The 20,065-nt window shown below is 42.8% G+C and overlaps 1 protein-coding gene across 1 annotated transcript in view; it reads left to right on the top strand.

The window, feature by feature from the left end:
* The window catches only part of TENM4 (teneurin transmembrane protein 4), a 756,454-nt gene that overhangs the window by 717,585 nt on the left and 18,804 nt on the right, over positions 1 to 20,065 (top strand). Inside the window, exons 31-32 of the mRNA XM_082343256.1 lie at positions 7,570 to 7,742; positions 18,441 to 18,676. Of these exons, the coding sequence (XP_082199382.1) occupies positions 7,570 to 7,742; positions 18,441 to 18,676 (409 nt within the window). The remainder of the gene's footprint in view (positions 1 to 7,569; positions 7,743 to 18,440; positions 18,677 to 20,065) is intronic.

The following is a 20,065-nucleotide window of genomic DNA, read 5'->3' as shown; positions in this document are numbered from 1 at the left end:
GGTTAAGCATAGAAGTAACAAACTTCAAAGCCAGACCAAACCCTAACTAAATTAACTTAAACTCTCTCACTAAAGTTTGAGCAGAAGGAAACTCTTACTCATACCCCAAATCTATTACCTCAGTGTCCACTGTGTTACACAAGATGTCACACTTTCAACTGAACATACAAAGAGGCAAGAAAAAGCAATACACACCCAATAGACAAAGTAATCATCAAAACCACACTCAGATATGACACAGATGTTGAAACTATCTTTCAGGAATTTAAAATAACCAAAAATTATGTTAAAGGTGCTAATGGAAAAGGTGAACAACATGCAAGATCAGGTGGATGATTTCAGCAGAGAAATGAAAACTGAAAGAGAGAATTGATTGGAAATGCTAGAAATGAAAAACACAGTTACAGAAGTGAAGACTGCCTTTGATGGGCTTATCAGTAAACTTGACACAGCTGAGGAAAGTAGATAGGTCAATAGAAATTATCCAAACTGAAACACAAAGAGAAAAAAAGAATGAAAAAAATACAGAAAAGGGCACCAAGAACTGGGGAACATCAACTGCTCTAATATACATGTAATTGGAATTCCAGAAGAAGAGAGAAAGAACAAGGCAGAAGAACCATTTGAGGAAATAATGGTCGAGAATTATCTGTATGTAATGATAGACATCAAACCACAGACCCAAAGTCTCAGAAAACACCAAGCAGAATAAACACACACACACACACTATACACACATAGATCTATGCATATCATATTCAAACTGCTGAGTACAAAAGAAAAAGAGAAAATCTTGAAAGCAGCCCCCCAAAAGACATTTTTTACAGAGGAGCAAAGAAAAGAATCACAGCAGACTTCTCATCAGAAACCATACAAACTAGAAAACAGAAATGCTGAAAGAAAAAAAGAAATCTGTCAACCTAGAATTCTATATCCAGCAAAAATATCTTTCCAGTGAAGAAGTGTTATTAGAGGTATAGGCAGGGATTAGGGAACCAAGAAAGGACAGTGAGGCATCCAGGCACTAAAAACAGTGAACAACTATTACCAACCCTCAGGCTGAAGGGCAAGGCAGGGAAAAAATATGATATTGTTACTTACCAAAGCCCAGTGGGAGCTGTAACCATGAAGGAGAAGGCATCTGGTAGAAGCTGTAATTGTGGGTGGATGCACCCACTATTAGAAATATGGCACCAAAGGACACGGAGAGTAGGGAAAACTCCTCCTTTTGACCTCCAGTCTCTTGCCATTTCCTGCCATTGACTGAACCCAACCAGAAGCAAGCCATCAAGGGGCCCCAGGGATGCAGTCTGCAGGGGTCAGCCCCCCTGAGCACAGAGAAGGGCAGAGAATGGATCTGAGGAGGGAACGGAGAATAAACAGCACAGACATTGACTGGCTCTGTGACATTGTACACATAAGTGGCAGAGCCAGGGTTCAATCTCAGATCTACCTGAATCCTAAGCACTTACCACCAGATGCATGGCCTCAAGTATAACATCAATGAGAGCTAAGACCTGAAGTGATAGGGTGGGCCAGATCTTAGAAATCCTGAAGACTACAATTCATTGTTGGGACTTAATTCTATGGGAAATGGGCAGGAAGGACAAATTTTTATTGCAGAAGCCAACAAGTAGCCTGGCTCTGCTGCAGTTTTGGAGTAGCTGCAAATGGTTTAGTGATGCCAGTCTCTTATAGTGACCTGGGGTCAAGGGAACTATTGGTGTGCATGGGCTGTGAACTCTAATTATTCACAGAGGTTACAGTGGCCATTTCCTCCATTTCCTCTTGTTGGTGATGGTGTTGTTTGAAACAATCATAGATGAAAGTCGTAAAAATCAAATCTTTATTTTCAACTAAAAAGTCCCCGATCAGCAAAAGTTTAGTATCAGAGAGGCAATGTGGCATTTTCCTCACCAGCCACGCATAGTAAAATGGCTCGAGATGTGAAGTATTGAGTGTGAAGAAGAACGCTTTGCAGTGTATGTGAAGATACCCTTTAGTGGTCCTCTTCTGAGAGGCAAGTTCACAGCCACTCTATGAATCTTTTATGTTGTGTTCTTTCCTCGTGCTCCAAAGATGCTTTGGGAAAATGAGTGAAGAAAAGTCAGTGGAAGGAAATAGTAAGAAGCCAATCACCTGGCCATCTCCATCATACCCCCAGATGGGGGCTTGGCATCACTGCAAAGTCAACTGTAATGGTAGCAAAGCAAAGCATCTTGAAGAGAAAACTGTCGGTCTTCTTGACCCAACTTGAGATTTCCAAACCCAATTTTTTCTTTAACATAGTTGAACACAAAGGTTTTGATTTGAAATGGCACCATCTTTATGGGACGCTTGATGAAAGAACACAGACTTGAAGGTCAGACAGACCTGACAGAATCTGTATTCCTCTGTTAGCTGTGTGATCTTACTCAAAGCCTCAGCTTCCCCAATTGTGAAATGATGATAATAATGCCCACTTTCAAAAATGGTTGTGAGAACAGTGCTCAGTACCTAAAATGTACTCTATGAATAGTAATGAACTTTCCCTTCCTCATATGGAAAGTGAGAGGTAATAGGGATGGAGTTCTTAGTTATCCTCATCCCAGCTCTTGAAAAAACAACGATAATATCTACTATTTATTTATTTATTCATTTATTCATTCATTCATCCAAGAAATATGTATTGAGTACCTTTTATATGCTGGGTCCTGCTTTAGGCACTAAGAATACAAACAAGGTCCCTGTCCTCATGGAGCTTATATTCTAGCGGGAAAAGAGAGACAACAGTCAAGTAAACAAATCAACAAGATGATAAGTGAAAACAGTAAAATAAGATAATGTGATAAAGATGGGAGGACCCATCAGAAAGGGTGATCAGGGAAGGCCTTGCTGGAATAATACCTTTTGAACTAAAACATGAGTAATAAAAGGAACTAGCCTTACCAAGATTGGAGGGAAGAGCATTCCCAGCAAAGGGAACAGTCAGTGTGAGCACCCCAAGCCTGGTTTGAACTCAGTGTGTTTGGAGAACAGAAGCAAATGTAATGGAACAGAGGAAGTAGGAAGGAATAGGGTTCAAGGTGAAATCAGAAAGAGGCAGGAAAGAGCAGATCATTCAACCAACGCTCATTCACATTATTGAGCATCTACTATATGCTGGGTACTCTCCTAAATTCTGGGGATACACCAGTGACTGAACAAAGTCCCTTCCTTCAGGGAGTTGATAGTCTAGTGAAGGCAGTCTCATGGGGTCCTTGCAAGCCCTTGCAAATTCCTGGAAGGAATTTGCATTTAAATATGTTACCTTGTTTGATCTTCAAGTATCTCTCTGAGACAGGTATTATTACCCTCATTTTATAGAGGAGAAAACAGAGGCACACAAGGTTATGTTATATAACCTACCTGAAATAGCATCATTTGTGGTAGGAGTTGGATGGTTAGCAGAAAAACAGAACTGAGTGCCCACCCTCTAGGGTTGCATTGCTAGCAAGTGTAGAGCCTGGATTCAAAGCCTAGACCACCTGGCTCCAAGGACCTTCCCACACCAACATGTTCCTTCTGTTCCTCTTCAACAGAAAGGAAGAAAATTGGCCAGTAATTTAAGTAAAGCTGCAACATACGTATCTAAGCCATTGTCCGGAAGTTTTCCCTCATGGGGCCAGGGTTTGAGGCAGCCACTTGTAATCCAGGGAGTGCAGACGGAGACCTGTCCCCAACACCCTGTTGGGGAGCACCAACATCCTTTCCGTTAGCAGCTCTGTAGCAGGAAGAGAAAGGGCCCCACCAAGGGGGCCGCAGAGCAGAGGTCAAGGTCCAGAGGATGGGCCGCTCCAGCTCCTCCCCACAGAGGCAGAAGCAGCAGCGTTCTGATGGCATAATCACAGGTATTGATCAGGAGGCAGAGAGATCCAGTGGCATTTCTCAAGCTCCAGGAAGCGCTGAAATGAATGAATAAGAGACAAGAAAATTCTATAAATTGGCTGTTCTGTTGGATGTTCATTTAATTAAGACATTCAGTCCTTCTAATGGAAAATGTGAGGAATGGAAATTACTGTTTTTTGGCCATCTCATATAAAATAAAACCAGATCTTGAAAGCATGGGGCCTTTTCATTGTATCGTCTTCAGGCTCAATTTAATTATGTATTACAGGCCACCTTCAATAATAATTACAATTGTCTGCCTTTATGTAAAGCCTCTTTCTATCTTGGAGACTAAAACTCTGGGGAGATGCCTACGGAGATTGCTAAAGTATCGTTTAGTGAAGGTGGTTGTTTCCCTATTTGTGCATTCAGCAGATGTTTATCAGGGACCGACTGTGTGTCAAGCCTCTGTCAGGTCCTGCAGGGGGTAGCGTGTGAATGAATGACAGTCTGTCTTCTCCCACAGAGCAGGAAAGAGGCCTCCCATGTCCAATCATGCATTCGTTTATTCGTTCAGCCAACATTCCCTGCCCATCTTCCCTCTACCAGTGCCCATGCTGGGGAAGCTGAGATGACCTAACGGCCAGACCTCCAGGGTGGTGGAATCCAGCTCCCCAGTCTGGCTGTCTGACTCCACGACCCTGTCCTGACTCAGGCACTCCGAGGCCAAAGTAAGAGACAAGTTGTACGTCAGCTCTTATAATGCAGGGGACACATTCTGTGATAGAGCTGTGCCAGAGTACCACTGGGAGAAGAAGAGCTGGGGAGACCACGGAGGGCTTTAGGAGGTGGCATTTGAGCAAGGCCTTGATAGAAGTAGTATCGAGGCGACATCTGAGCCCTAATTAATAATCTCTTAACTCTTATTTGTAAGACTCCAAAACTCCATTTTAAGTATCTTGCATGGTATAATAAAATCTTTTTTATCCAGTTAGGTCAGGAAATTAGATTAATAAGGAGTGTGTACGTGGATCACAGGTGTTCAAAGAACCAGCATACTCATCCCATGAAACTGTTGGACTGAAATGGATCTTCCAGTTGATGTCAAAGATGACCTGGGATCTGACAGCACTCAGCTTACTCATAGACCACAGATACAGTTAAGGTGACCAGGGCAGAGCCAGTTTTGGGGGGGGGGGGTCTTGATTTTTGGCTCAGAAATTTGGGATGCCCTAGTAATATTTTACTGAAAAGGCCTAGAGGTTGATATTGGCAGATGTCCTATAAATGAGATGCTTCTATAAATGCCAGTAATTTAAAAAGTCCTCTTCCCCAAGGTGGCCATGCTTATGAGGCATTACTTGGGTTGTCACAGCACTTTTCTGATTATGAACATAATCCGTGTTAATTATAAAAAAACCTTGGGAGTATAAAATGCATATAAATAAGCAACTAAAATCACCTGTAATTCTACCTCCCAGAGATAGCCACTGTAAACATTTTTGTGAAATTCCTTAGTGTTCAAATTTCCAGCAGCCATGAAGGGTTCAAAAGGACACCAGCCTCTCCCAGAGTTACAGGGAGCAGAGCTGTGAACTTCTCCAGGTGAGAGAGGCCTCAAGACAGACATTCCAGACCTTTACCCCAAAACGCGCCCTCCTTCCTGCAGCATCTCGCAGAGTCACTCCATCGCCCGGCTCTGAGGGGCACTCTGTAACTTTCACCCTCCAGTCTAGGTCAAGTCACACCACCACCCTCCGTTAAGCCAGACTGACCTTTCCTTATAACAACCTGATTCAGTACAAAGGAAGAAAAATGAGAAATCATGACAGGAAACAGGTTTCCAAACCCCGTAACTGCCTCTAAGAGAACCCAAAGGACTGATACAGCTCCACAGCCTTGCCCCACCAAGCTCAGGCCTGACATATGTGGTCGAGACCCCCGCTTTTCTCGCCATCTTGGAAAGGGCTTCCATTCCCCTTCCTCAGGCCTCAGCACCAAAGAGTCAACTCTCCCAGAGCCCCTTGGCCCTTCCCCCAGAGTCGGTCTCAGGTCAAGGACTAGGGCAATTCATTCCAAAGACCTTCACCAACACCTCCTCTGTGGCAGACCGCACCAGGGACTATTGCCATTTGGTGTAAAGCGTGCCGTGATCAGTACCAGCCACAGGGACAGAAAGAGTTGGCAGATGGCAGAATCCATGCAGCATTCAAATCTGACCTTGAACAGAAAATTGCTCAGCAAAGGCCTGCCTAGTCTCACCTACCGAGTCTCACCTGAAACCATAGAAGCTGTGGGACCCCAGGGTCCCATCAGGAAGCCAGGCCCAGCTGAAGGCATCACAAGAAGAGCAAGGATGGAATTGAACTTTCAAGCCTTTCATTTCACCATGGTTAAAACCCTCAGGGGCCAAGAGGACAGCTTTACCCTAGTATTAAAAGCCAAGCAGGAAAAAAAAGTCCAGTGGGAGACCCAGAGTACATGAGGGAGATGTATACAGCTGAACCCATACTATAAGCTTGAGCCTGAGTAGAAGTCAGAAATACTGGCATCTGGGCGAAGAACTTTTTCCCCATTCGCACACAAGGACAAAAGGGCTCTTTAAAACCTACCTTTTTACACTTCAGCCTCCCGTAATTACGATATGTTAGTAGCCCGCTCCCCGCTATCTCCCAATCACTCTGCAGCAGGTAAGAGAGCACATGCGATGGATACTTGCAAATAGACAGTACGGAAATGCTCCCTGAAGACAGAGAACCAAGTGGTGGCTTGGAAGCAGACAGAGCTGAGTTTGAATTTCGACTCTATCACACTTAGCTGTGCGACCTTGAGCAGGTGACCTCACTTTTCTGAGCCTCCTCCAAAAAGGAGCTAATATGTACCTTTTAGACTAGTTGTGAAGATTAAATGAAAGAATGTATGGACATTGTGCGACTAACACCATACCTGAACAATATGAACGCCATACTGTAGGTGGCGAATAATTTTAGGTATTTCTTTTAGTCTCATCAGGAGAATGGGAAAGAGGATTAAGATTCAATTATGATGCTTCAGAAAGACCACACCAGAGTGAAGCTGTGAGTTTTGAGCGCCACAGATACATAGCTGCTTGGTGCCAGATGTGAAACCTAGATGTGAAGGGGTTGCTAGAGTCCATCTGTCCAGCCTGCTTATGTGGCAGCAGAATCCTGGTTGGAATTCAAAGTCCCCTTTTCCCAGGATCTGTAGCTTCCTGGATTAGGGTTAGGGTTATCTCCAGTGCTGTTCAGGAGAAACCTACAGTTCTTGGGAGAGGGGCAGGTGGGCGGTGGTTGAGCCAGTATTCAAGCAATCAGTTTGACTGCTCGCCTCTGGGAGTCGCCCAGCTCTAAGACTCTGGGTCATCCGTCTCATATGGGCACCATCATCTCACCCTTCATGGGTGACATAGTGACAGGGCACTTCCACATGTTGCTCACAGGAATCCTGGGCGGTGGGTAGGGCAGGGGTTATCATCTCCACTCTACAGAATTAGGAAAGGAAGATTCAGAGAGGTAAGTTGTTTGCCTACAGTTGAATATCAGGGGGTGGAGTGGTATCCAAGGAGATGCAGGAGACGTGGAAATGTATCTGACCAGAAAGAAAAGCAGAACATGCAAAACCATGGCATAAGGTAGAACATGCCAAGTTCCAGCAATGGCACGATTATATTTCTGTTACTCAGAGCCACCCCTTGGTTTTCAGGTACGACAGCTTTGGGCGCCTGACCAATGTGACCTTCCCTACTGGCCAGGTGAGCAGTTTCCGAAGTGATACAGACAGCTCAGTGCATGTCCAGGTAGAGACGTCCAGCAAGGATGACGTCACCATAACCACCAACCTGTCTGCCTCGGGTGCCTTCTATACACTGCTGCAAGGTAAGCCAGGTGGGGGGTTGGGGTCTTGGAGACCATGGGGTGGGGAGACCCCTTTGAAAGAGGATGACACAAGAAACAAGCTGCTAACTGCAGCTGCCCAAGAACAAGAAAGCATAACAACTGTTTTCTCTCTGTATTGCCACCTAATTTGCAAAACACATCAGCCTGAGCCCTGTAAATTCTCTCCCTCAAGCTTCAGAGTAATATTTCATTGTCTCATTCCATTATCAGCAGAACAAAGGGTAGAGAATCCGTTAGCTGCTAATCCAGGTGACCTCACTATTCTGCCATTCTAATGGCTCCCAGATTAAAGACTGACTCTCACTCTGGTGCAGATGAGGACAAAGGACAAGAATAATTACACCTAATTATGAAAGAGATTTGGGCGTGGAGAAGGCGTCCCTGAATCTCAGGTGAGAGCGCTTTGTTACTCTCCTAGGATTCTATAGAGAAGAGACCCTTCTCTGCGTCCATCAAATAATCCCTGATATGAGTTGATCTTTTAGCTTCAGATAAATCACAAGGATGAAACCTCGCTGTGAATTGTCTGCCTCAATTGTTCTCATGGGCCCTGGTGACCCAGAGTGGAGCTTGCAGCTTTGTTGGACTTAGTAAGCATGAGAAAAAAGAAACCATCACTAGGGAAAGCCTTGCTTGATGTTTTTCCCCAGCCTCCAGATAGCTTTTCATACTCTCAAAAGCTTTGACACAAAGTAGTAAAAGCAGCCTTGGCCTGGGATTCAGAGTGCCAAATTCTAGTCCTAACTCTGCCACCCCATCACCATGGCCCTCAAGTTTCTACTCTGGGAAAAGAAAGCAAGTTGAAGCCACATTGAATGGTGCAGGGCAGTGCAAAGAGCAGCAGTTCCGGGGGCAGACACACTGGGACCCCTGTGCCTGCTATACCAGCTCCAACCTGTGTGAATTGGGTGGGGTCACTCTTCTCCGATCCTCAGTTTCTGGGTCTGGGAAATGGGGCTGAATGACAATTCCTGCTTCCTAGGGTTGCTCAGACAATTTCTTTTTTTTTTTTTTACTCTTTCAATTTCCAATTTTTTTCTTTTGAATTTTATTTTATTTATTTTTTTATACAGCAGTTTCTTATTAGTTATCCATTTTATACATATCAGTATAGACATGTCCCAATCTCCCAATTCATCACACCACCACCCCCACCCCCCGCCGCTTTCCCCCCTTGGAGTCCATACGTTTGTTCTCTACATCTGTGTCTCTATTTCTGCCCTGCAAACTAGTTCATCTGTACCACTTTTCTAGGTTCCACATATATGCGTTAATATACGATATTTGGTTTTCTCTTTCTGACTTACTTCACTCTGTATGACAGTCTCTAGATCCATCCACATCTCTACAAATGACCCAATTCCGTTCCTTTTTTATGGCTGACTAATATTCCATTGTATATATATACCACATCTTCTTTATCCATTCATCTGTCGATGGGCATTTAGGTTGCTCCCATGTCCTGGCTATTGTAAATAGCACTGCAATGAACATTGGGGTGCATGTGTCTTTTTGAATTATGGTTTTCTCTGGGCATATGCCCAGTCGTGGGATTGCTGGGTCATACGGTAGTTCTATTTTTAGTTTTTTAAGGAACTTCCATACTGTTCTCCATAGTGGCTGTATCAACTTAGATTCCCACCAACAGTGCAAGAGGGTTCCCTTTTCTCCACACCCTCTCCAGCATTTGTTGTTTGTAGATTTTCTGATGCTGCCCATTCTAACTGGTGTGAGGTGGTACCTCATTGTAGTTTTGATTTGCATTTCTCTAATAATTAGTGATGTTAAGCAGATTTTCATGTGCTTCTTGGCCATCTGTATGTCTTCTTTGGAGAAATGTCTATTTACGTCTTCTGCCCATTTTTGGATTGGGTTGTTTGTTTTTTTAATATTGAGCTGCATGAACTGTTTATATATTTTGGAGATTACTCCTTGGTCCATTGATTCATTTGCAAATATTTTCTCCCATTTTGAGGGTTGTCTTTTCATCTTGTTTGTAGTTTCCTTTGCTGTGCAAAAGCTTTTAAGTTTCATTAGCTCCCCTTTGTTTATTTTTGTTTTTATTTCCATTACTCTAGGAGGCGGATCAAAAAAGATCTTGCTGTGATTTATGTCAAAGAGTGTTCTTCCTATGTTTTTCTCTAAGACATTTATAGTGTCCAGTCTTACATTTAGGTCTCTAATCCATTTTGAGTTTATTTTTGTGTATGGTGTTAGGGAGTGTTCTAATATCATTCTTTTACATGTAGCTGTCCAGTTTTCCCAGCATCACTTCTTGAAGAGACTGTCTTTTCTCCATTGTATATCCTTGCCTGCTTTGTCATAGATTAGTTGACCATAGGTGCATGGGTTTATCTCTGGGCTTTCTATCCTGTTCCATTGATCTATATTTCTGTTTTTGTGCCAGTACCATATTGTCTTGATTACTGTAGCTTTGTAGTATAGTCTGAAGTCAGGGAGTCTAATTCCTCTAGCTCCGTTTTTTTCCCTCAAGACTGCTTTGGCTATTTGGGGTCTTTTGTGTCTCCATACAAATTTTAACATTTTTTGTTCTAGTTCTGTAAAAAATGCCCTTGGTAATTTGATAGGGATTGCATTGAATCTGTAGATTGCTTTGGGTAGTATAGTCATTTTCACAATATTGATTCTTCCAATCCAAGAACATGGTATATCTCTCCATCTGTTTGTATCATCTTTAACTTCTTTCATCAGTATCTTATCGTTTTCTGCATACAGGTCTTTTGTCTCCCTAGGTAGGTTTATTCCTAGATATTTTATTCTTTTTGTTGCAGTGGTAAATGGGAGTGTTTCCTTAATTTCTCTTTCAGATTTTTCATCATTAGTGTATAGGAATGCAAGAGATTTCTGTGCATTAATTTTGTATCCTACAACTTTACCAAATTCATTGATTAGCTCTAGTAGTTTTCTGGTAGAGTCTTTAGGACTCTCTATGTATAGTATCATGTCATCTGCAAACAGTGACAGTTTTACTTCTTCTTTTCCAATTTGTATTCCTTTTATTTCTTTTTCTTCTCTGATTGCTGTGGCTAGGACTTCCAAAACTATGTTGAATAATAGTCGTGAAAGTGGACATCCTTGTCTTGTTCCTGATCTTAGAGGAAATGCTTTCAGTTTTTCACCATTGAGAATGATGTTTGCTGTGGGTTTGTCATATGTGGCTTTTATTATGTTGAGGTAGGTTCCCTCTATGCCCACTTTCTGGAGAGTTTTTATCATAAATGGGTGTTGAATTTTGTCAAAAGCTTTTTCTGCATCTATTGAGATGATCATATGGTTTTTCTTCTTCAGTTTGTTAATATGGTGTATCACATTGATTGATTTGCATATATTGAAGAATCCTTGCATCCCTGGGATAAATCCCACTTGATCATGGTGTATGATCCTTTTAATGTGTTGTTGGATTCTGTTTGCTAGTATTTTGTTGAGGATTTTTGCATCTATATTCATCAGTGATATTGGTCCATAATTATCTTTTTTTGTAGTATCTCTGTCTGGTTTGGTATCAGGGTGATGGTGGCCTCATAGAATGAGTTTGGGAGCTATCCTTCCTCTGCAATTTTTTGGAAGAGTTTGAGAAGGATGGGTGGCTCTTTTCTAAATGTTTGATAGAATTCACCTGTGAAGCCATCTGGTCCTGAACTTTTGTTTGTTGGAAGATTTTTAGTTACAGTTTCAATTTCATTACTTGTGATTGGTCTGTTCATATTTTCTATTTCTTCCTGGTTCAGTCTTGGAAGGTTATACCTTTCTAAGAATTTGTCCATTTCTTCCAGGTTGTCCATTTTATTGGCATAGAGTTGCTTGTAGTAGTCTCTTAGGATGCTTTGTATTTCTGTGGCGTCTGTTGTAACTTCTCCTTTTTCATTTCTGATTTTATTGATTTGAGTCCTCTCCCTCTTTTTCTTGATGAGCCTGGCTAATGGTTAATCAATTTTGTTTATCTTCTCAAAGAACCATCTTTTAGTTTTATAGATCTTTGCTATTGTTTTCTTTGTTTCTATTTCATTTATTTCTGCTGTGATCTTTATGATTTCTTTCCTTCTACTAATTTTGGGTTTTGTTTGTTCTTCTTTCTCTAGTTCCTTTAGGTGTTAAGGTTACATTGTTTATTTGAGATGTTTGTTGTTTCTTGAGGTAGGATTTATTGCTATAAACTTCCCTCTTAGAACTGCTTTTGCTACATTGCATAGGTTTTGGATAGTCATGTTTTCATTGTCATTTGTCTCTAGGTATTTTTTGATTTCCTCTTTGATTTCTTCAGTGATCTCTTGGTTATTTAGTAACATATTGTTTAGCCTCCATGTGTTTTTGTTTTTTATGGTTTTTTTCCCTGTAATTGATTTCTAATCTCATAGCGTTGTGGTCAGAAAAGATGCTTAATATGATTTCAATTTTCTTAAATTTACCGAGGCTTGATTTGTGACCCAAGATGTGATCTATCCTGGAGAATGTTCCATGCGCACTTGAGAAGAAAGTGTAATCTGCTGTTTTTGGATGGAATGTCCTATAAATATCAATTAAATCTATCTGGTCTATTGTGTCATTTGAAGCTTGTGTTTCCTTATTAATTTTCTGTTTGGATGATCTGTCCATTGGTGTAAGTGAGGTGTTAAAGTCCCCCACTATTACTGTGTTACTGTCGATTTCCTCTTTTAGAGCTGTTAGCAGTTGCCTTATGTATTGAGGTGCTCCTACGTTGGGTGCATATATATTTATAATTGTTATATCTTCTTCTTGGATTGATCCCTTGATCATTATGTAGTGTCCTTCCTTGTCTCTTGTAACATTCTTTATTTTAAAGTCTATTTTATCCGATATGAGTATAGCTACTCCAGCTTTCTTTTGATTTCCATTTGCATGGAGTATCTTTTTCCATCCCCTCACTTTCAGTCTGTATGTGTCCCTAGGTCTGAAGTGGGTCTCTTGTAGACAGCATATATATGGGTCTTGTTTTTGTATCCATTCAGTGAGCCTGTGTCTTTTGGTTGGAGCATTTAATCCATTCACGTTTAAGGTAATTATCGATATGTATGTTCCTATGACCATTTTCTTAATTGTTTTGGGTTTGTTTTTGTAGGTCCTTTTCTTCTCTTGTGTGTCCCACTTAGAGAAGTTCCTTTAGCATTTGTTGTAGAGCTGGCTTGGTGGTGCTGAATTCTCTTAGCTTTTGCTTGTCTGTAAAGCTTTTGATTTCTCCGTTGAATCTGAATGAGATACTTGCCGGGTAGAGTAATCTTGGTTGTACGTTTTTGCCTTTCATCACTTTAAATATGTCATGCCACTCCCTTCTGGCTTGTAGAGTTTCTGCTGAGAAATCAGCTGTTAACCTAATGGGAGTTCCCTTGTATGTTATTTGTTGTTTTTCCCTTGCTGCTGTCAATAATTTTTCTTTGTCCTTAATTTTTGCCAATTTGATTACTATGTGTCTCGGCGTGTTTCTCCTTGGGTTTATCCTGTATGGGACTTTCTGCACTTCCTGGACTTGGGTGGCTATTTCCTTTCCCATGTTAGGGAAGTTTTTGACTATAATCTCTTCAAATATTGTCTCTGGTCCATTCTCTCTCTCCTCCTTCTGGGACCCCTATAATGCGAATGTTGTTGCATTTAATGTTGTCCCAAAGGTCTCTTAGGCTGTCTTCATTTCTTTTCATTCTTTTTCCTTTATTCTGTTCTGCAGCAGTTCATTCCACCATTCTCTCTTCCGGGTCACTTATCCATTTTTCTGCCTCAGTTATTCTGCTATTGATTCCTTCTAGTATATTTTTCATTTCAGTTATTGTATTGTTCATCTCTGTTTGTTCTTTAATTCTTCTAGGTCTTTGTTAAACATTTCTTGCATCTTCTCGATCTTTGCCTCCATTCTTTTTCTGAGGTCCTGGATCATCTTCAGTGTCATTATTCTGAATTCTTTTTCTGGAAGGTTTCCTATCTTCACTTCATTTAGTTGTTTTTCTGGGGTTTTATCTTGTTCCTTCATCTGGTACATAGCCCTTTGCCTTTTCGTCTTGTCTGTCTTTCTGTGAATGTGGTTTTTATTCCACAGGCTGCAGGATTGTAGTTCTTCTTGTTTCTGCTGTCTGCCCTCTGGTGGATGAGGCTATCTAAGAGGCTTGTGCAAGTTTCCTGATGGGAGGGACTGGTGGTGGGTAGAGCTGGGTGTTGCTCTGGTGGGCAGAGCTCAGTAAAACTTTAATCCGCTTGACTGCTTAGTGGTGGGGCTGGGTTCCCTCCCTGTTAGTTGTTTGGCCTGAGGCGACCCAACACTGGAGCCTACCCGGGCTCTTTGGTGGGACTAATGGCAGACTCTGGGAGGGCTCACGCCAAGGAGTACTTCCCAGAACTTCTGCTGACAGTGTCCTTGTCCTTACGGTGAGACCCAGCCACCCACCACCTCTGCAGGAGACCCTCCAATGCTAGCAGATAGGTCTGATTCAGTCTCCTATGGGGTCACTGCTCCTTCCCCTGGGTCCCGATGCACACACTATTTTGTGTGTGCCCTCCAAGAGTGGAGTCTCTTTCCCCCAGTCCTGTCAAAGTCCTGCAGTCAAATCCAGCTAGCCTTCAAAGTCTGATTCTCTGTGAATTCCTCCTCCCGTTGCCGGACCCCCAGGTTGGGAAGCCTGACGTAGGGCTCAGAACCTTCACTCCAGTGGGTGGACTTCTGTGGTATAAGTGTTCTCCAGTCTGTGAGTCACCCACCCAGCAGTTATGGGATTTGATTTTATTGTGATTGCGTCCCTCCTACTGTCTCATTGTGGCTCCTCCTTTGTCTTTGGATGTGGGTTATCTTTTTTGGTGAGTTCCAGTGTCTTCCTGTCGATGATTGTTCAGCAGTTAGTTGTGATTCCAGTGCTCTCGCAAGAGGGAGTGAGAGCACGTCCTTCTACTCTGCCATCCTGAACCAATCTCCTCTCAGACAGTTTCTTTAGACAATATACATAGAGTGACCAGCATGGCCCAGGCACATAGTTTTGCTTAGAAAGTACTTGTTGGATTAATTAATTAACAGGCAGTTTGATTTACCGTAAGAAAATAACCATATATTTTCACAACCATTTTTCTTCCCAAATGTGGTCCTGTGCCTTTACCAAAGCTCAAAGAACAATAGCAGTTCTCAGTCAAAGAAAGAGAAATCAAGCCCTGGAATTCCTTCCCCACCAAGCACCTTTAGCAGTGGGTTGGGACAGACCCTAGGTATTTATGCTCTGGCTGGGTTATTGGCAAGAAAAGTTACCAGTTCCAAACCAGCCAGAGTTCTGCCTGACCAAGAACAGCAGGGCAGCTGATGACACGCAGACATCATATCCTTCAAGCCTATCTTCTTCCCTGTGGTTAAGAATTGTCTCCTCTGCTCCATACGTCTAAGCCGGCTTTCAGCATTTTTCTCAAAAGTTAATGCAGGCCTTCCAATATTTTGACAACTTTTTAAATTCAGAAGTGCCACATCTCCTCAGTTTTAAAATGTACCATCGATTTAATAACAACTTTTCAGGTGGGGGGGTGGGGAGAGACACTGCTCAAAATCCGTACAAGGACTTAAGACACATTCCAATTTCGGAAACATTAAAACGTGAAAAGGAAAAGTACATCTCAGAATCCAGGAAACGTGGTACCTCTTTTTCTTCCTTGGGACCTGTGCCAAGCTCTCCTTTCGTACCAGGCTCGGATCCTCAGTTTTGCAGCCAGCTCAGTAGAGTCTTCGTTAAAAGCTCTTTCGGTTTCATCTTACGTCTGAACTATGGGAAGAAATAAGAAGTAGTTACTAATGAACAGCAGCCTTGGGAAGTCACAGCTCACATTAAACGGGGATCGTTTGAGATGGGCCTCGACAGATGCTGTTCCATCCAAAGTCACCATTAATGGACATATGTGGATTCAGCAAGGAGCAGCTTTAAAAGATAAATTGACACAGGCTTTTTCACTGTTCAAAGGAAGTAAAATACAGATTGTCGGTGAATAATGCATAGCAAGTTTGAGGCAGATTTTAGAATTCTGCGTGCGTGAGAGAGAAAGGGAGAAAGATGGGGGCGAGGGGGTGGGAGAGAGAGAGGCTGATCTGATGCCATCCTAGCAGGGAAGATTCAGTGAGGGTTACCTACGAAAACCACATCCTTATTGCTTGACATAGCCTAGTATATATCTAGTTCTATCCAGCAAATATTTACTGAGCACGTGCAATAATAATAATAATAGCTAATATTTTGAGCACTTACTCAGTATGAAGTATATTTTTAGTGTTTTACATTCATCATCCTTTTTAATCCTCACAACAACCTTCTGAGATATTATTAATATCTCCATTTTCCAAATGAAGATAATAAGGCATTGAGCAGTTAAGTAGCTTATCCAAAGTCACCCAACTAGTAGGGTATTTGGACCCAGACAAATAGGCTCTAGAACACATTCTCTTAAGCACTAGAACACATTCTCTTAAGCACTGATCTAAAAGGAAGGGGGATTTATAGAAGGACCATGATCGGTACTAGAAAAGTTCACTCTGACAGGTGTGTAAAATGGGGCAGTGAAGATAGAGGAGAGATGACAAGAGATAGATGTGACAGTGACCAGCACGGTGCCAGGCGCATGTTAGTAATAGCTAACATTTACGTAACACGCGCTAGATGTGCAGTACTGCTCTCAGCTCTTCATATTCATTATCCTGCTTAATCCTGTGAGGTAACAGTACAATTATTATCCCCAGTGTACAGATAAAGAAACAGAGGCATGAGAGCTTAAGGAATTTGCCCAAGGTCTTGCAGCAAGAGAGCGGCAGAGCTGGGACTTGAACCCAGGCAACCTGGCTCCAGAGTCCATGCTCTTAGTCTCTGTGCAGTAGTGCCTTTCACGGTAGGCACTTAGGTATTTGAGAATTCATTCACTCACAGAGTGGTGAACCCCCTACCCCTCAGCTGCAGGACCCCTAATGAGACCAATAAAGAGGCTAAGGGAGGGGGAGGCATTGGTTCCAACCAGAGGAACAAGGGAAGCTTCTGGGAAGAGATGACGTTTAAGCAGAGCCTTCAAGGAAGGGCTTGGGTTAGCATTTATTAAACACAGGGGCAGTGCAGGCAGAAGCAACAGCCAAGGAAGGGCAAGAGGCAGGTGACTGCAGCGCAAACTCAAATGTTTCCATTTTTAGAAAAGAACACAGTGTGCATTTTACAGCTGAAATTTACTTTTTCTCCAGAAGGTTCTGTTAGCTAAAAGATCCTAACTAAAATGTTTTAATCAGATTTAAAATTTCAAACTCAAGCCTATTTTTAAATCATTGTCATATATACATATATGACATATACACACATATATGTATATATGACAGCAATTTAAAACATATATATATAAATATATATATATATATATATATATATATATACATATATATATATATGTATATATATTTGGCATTCTGTCACTGATATACATATTGTACTTATTTTTCACCTTGTTGCAAAGAGTGTTATTACCCTAGTGGGAGAGGCTTAAAAATGTTCAACCCTTTGCTCTAGTAATCCTACATTTAGGAGTCTGTTTTGATTAAATAACCCCAAATGAAGACATTGATTTATCCAAAATGTATATTTTTAATAAAGATATAATTCACATACTATAATATCCACCCTATTAAAGAGTATAATTCAGCAGTTTTTAGCATATTTACAAAGTTGTACAACCATTACCACTCATTCCAGAAATTTTTTTATCAGCCCCAAAAAGAAACCCCATACCCATTAGCAATCACACCCCATTCTCCCTTTCCCTCACTAATCTACTTTCTGTCTCTGTGAGTTGGCCTGTCCTGGACATTTCATATAAATGTACTGATGTATACAATATCCGGCCTTTCGTGTCTGGCTTCTTTCACTTAGCATAATGATTAAAATATATTTATCTGCAGTGTTACCTGTAATTATGCAAAGCTGGAAGTAATCAGAATTATCTATTTGAGGGCTGGTTAAATAAATCCTGGTATTTCCAGGCAATGGAATAACATGCAGTCATTAAGAAAAACATTTATGAAAATATTCAACGATATAATACAGTGATCAGTGAAAAACCTCCATAAGCAACCATGTTTTTTTTTTTTAAACCAAATGTCTTAGATTTTATTTATTTATTTATTTATTTATTTATTTTTGGCTGCGTTGGGTCTTAGTTTCTGTGCGAGGGCTTTCTCTAGTTGCGGCGAGCGGGGGCCACTCTTCATCGCGGTGCGCGGGCCTCTCACTATTGCGGCCCCTCTTGTTGCGGAGCACAGGCTCCAGACACGCAGGCTCAGTAGTTGTGGCTCACGGGCCCAGTGGCTCCGCGGCACGTGGGATCTTCCCAGACCAGGGATCGAACCCGTGTCCCCTGCATTGGCAGGCAGATTCTCAACCACTGCGCCACCAGGGAAGCCCAGCAACCATTTTTAACTGTAAATGTATTCAGAAATATCCTAAAATCTAGGAATATACCAAAATATTTACAGTGGTTTCCTTTGGGTATTGAGCTCACGGACCTCCATGTATTTTCCTAGTTTTCTTCAATGACAGTGTTTTGTTTCTGTAGTCGGAAACATAAACACGTTTAAAGACCACACCACTGCCTCTGCTGTACACACACCTCCCTCCGTCCTCCACCCTCCTGAGCAGAGTCCGTCCCTCTTCTCTCCCTCAGACCAGGTCCGGAACAGCTACTACATCGGGGCCGACGGCTCCCTGCGGCTGCTGTTGGCCAACGGCATGGAGGTGGCCCTGCAGACGGAGCCCCACCTGCTGGCCGGGACCGTCAACCCCACCGTGGGCAAGCGGAACGTCACGCTGCCCATCGACAACGGCCTCAACCTGGTGGAGTGGCGGCAGCGCAGGGAGCAGGCTCGCGGCCAGGTCACCGTCTTCGGGCGCCGGCTTCGGGTGAGCCAGGCCTCCGGCGGGTCTCAGCCCCTGGGGGCGGCTGGATCCTGGGGGGAACGAAGGGGGAGGCATCTGAGAACTGGACTCTTCTTGAAACTGTCCCGGGGAGAAAGTGTTCCTGGGCCTCAGTTGCTTCATCTGCAAAGGGGAAAGGAAATTAAGCGACTACACACAGTAAGAGGCTCGCGTATCTTTTCAGTTGTGCTAGTGAAACGATCACTGGCTCTGATGTTAGTCAGGCTTCCGGCTTCTATTATTCCCTGAGTGAATTTGGGCAAATCCGTAATCTCGTAAAGCCTCAATTTCATTATCCATAAAATGGGGATGATCAAACCAATTTACAAGTTGCTCCAAGGCTTAGAAATAATACATAGAGTGCCCTATACAGAGTCTGGCACATAATAAGTGGTCAGTAATACCTATTCTAGTTGTCCTTTTATTGTCATTCTTATTACTGTTATTGTTATTGCTGTTGCTAACATGTACCAAGATTCAGTTTAGCTCTTTGGAACCTAAGCCACATTCTCCTTCCAGGCAGAGTTATCCTTCCTAAGACAGCAGAACGACCCCACCGTAGCTGTCACTGCCAGGGGGTTGGCATCTGCAGTGTGGCATCTCAGAGCACTTTTCAGTGTGTGGCTGCCCTGAACCAGCCCTTTTTCTGCCTGACTCCCATGTCTCTCTAGTGTGGCCTCTGTCCCAGGGCCAGATTGCCCAGCTTCATTCCCTCCAACTGCAGAAAGGAAGGCAGTGGGGAGGGTGAAAACACAGGACCCAGACCTGGCTTTCAGCACAGTGCCTTGCAGACCACAGGTGCTCCGTGGAGACTTGCCGAGCTGCAGGGTACCACAGGACTGAGCCACATGCTCCTGACTCCTAAAAGCCACAGAAGCATCCTCATGCAACACGGCCGGGGCTGTCTTGAGCCCCCTGCCCTTTCTCACAAAGAAAGTTCACTTAAGCCCCTGATTCATGCATGGGATAACCAAGGTCCAGAGAGAAAAGGGATTTTTCCTGATTCACACAGCTGGGAGGCAGTACTGACTAGAAATAGGCACCCTGTCTCATAGTGTCATTCTCACAACAGATACAGAAACAGTAAGTTACTTATTCAGTGTCACACAACTAGAGCCCAGACAACAAGGTTTCCTGTGTTCCTCAACAGTCAAGAACTCAAGCAACTATCTAATGTGGGAAACAGCCTTCCACTGGCTCCCCAGAGAAGGCCTAGCTTTCTTTGTTCTCTGTGGGACAACATCCATGGCCTCACTGAGCCCCCTGTGTGAATTCTCCAGGAGCCCTTCATACATATCTGAGGCAGTGAGCTAAGTAGAAAGTTTGACCTGGGTTTATTCCTGCCTGGGCCACATGTGTAGCCTTGAGCAGCTC

This window comes from Balaenoptera borealis (genome assembly GCF_965194805.1).
Source record: "Balaenoptera borealis genome assembly, chromosome: 11".
Taxonomy (NCBI): domain Eukaryota; kingdom Metazoa; phylum Chordata; class Mammalia; order Artiodactyla; family Balaenopteridae; genus Balaenoptera; species Balaenoptera borealis.
This window is presented reverse-complemented; position numbering and strand designations above follow the sequence as displayed.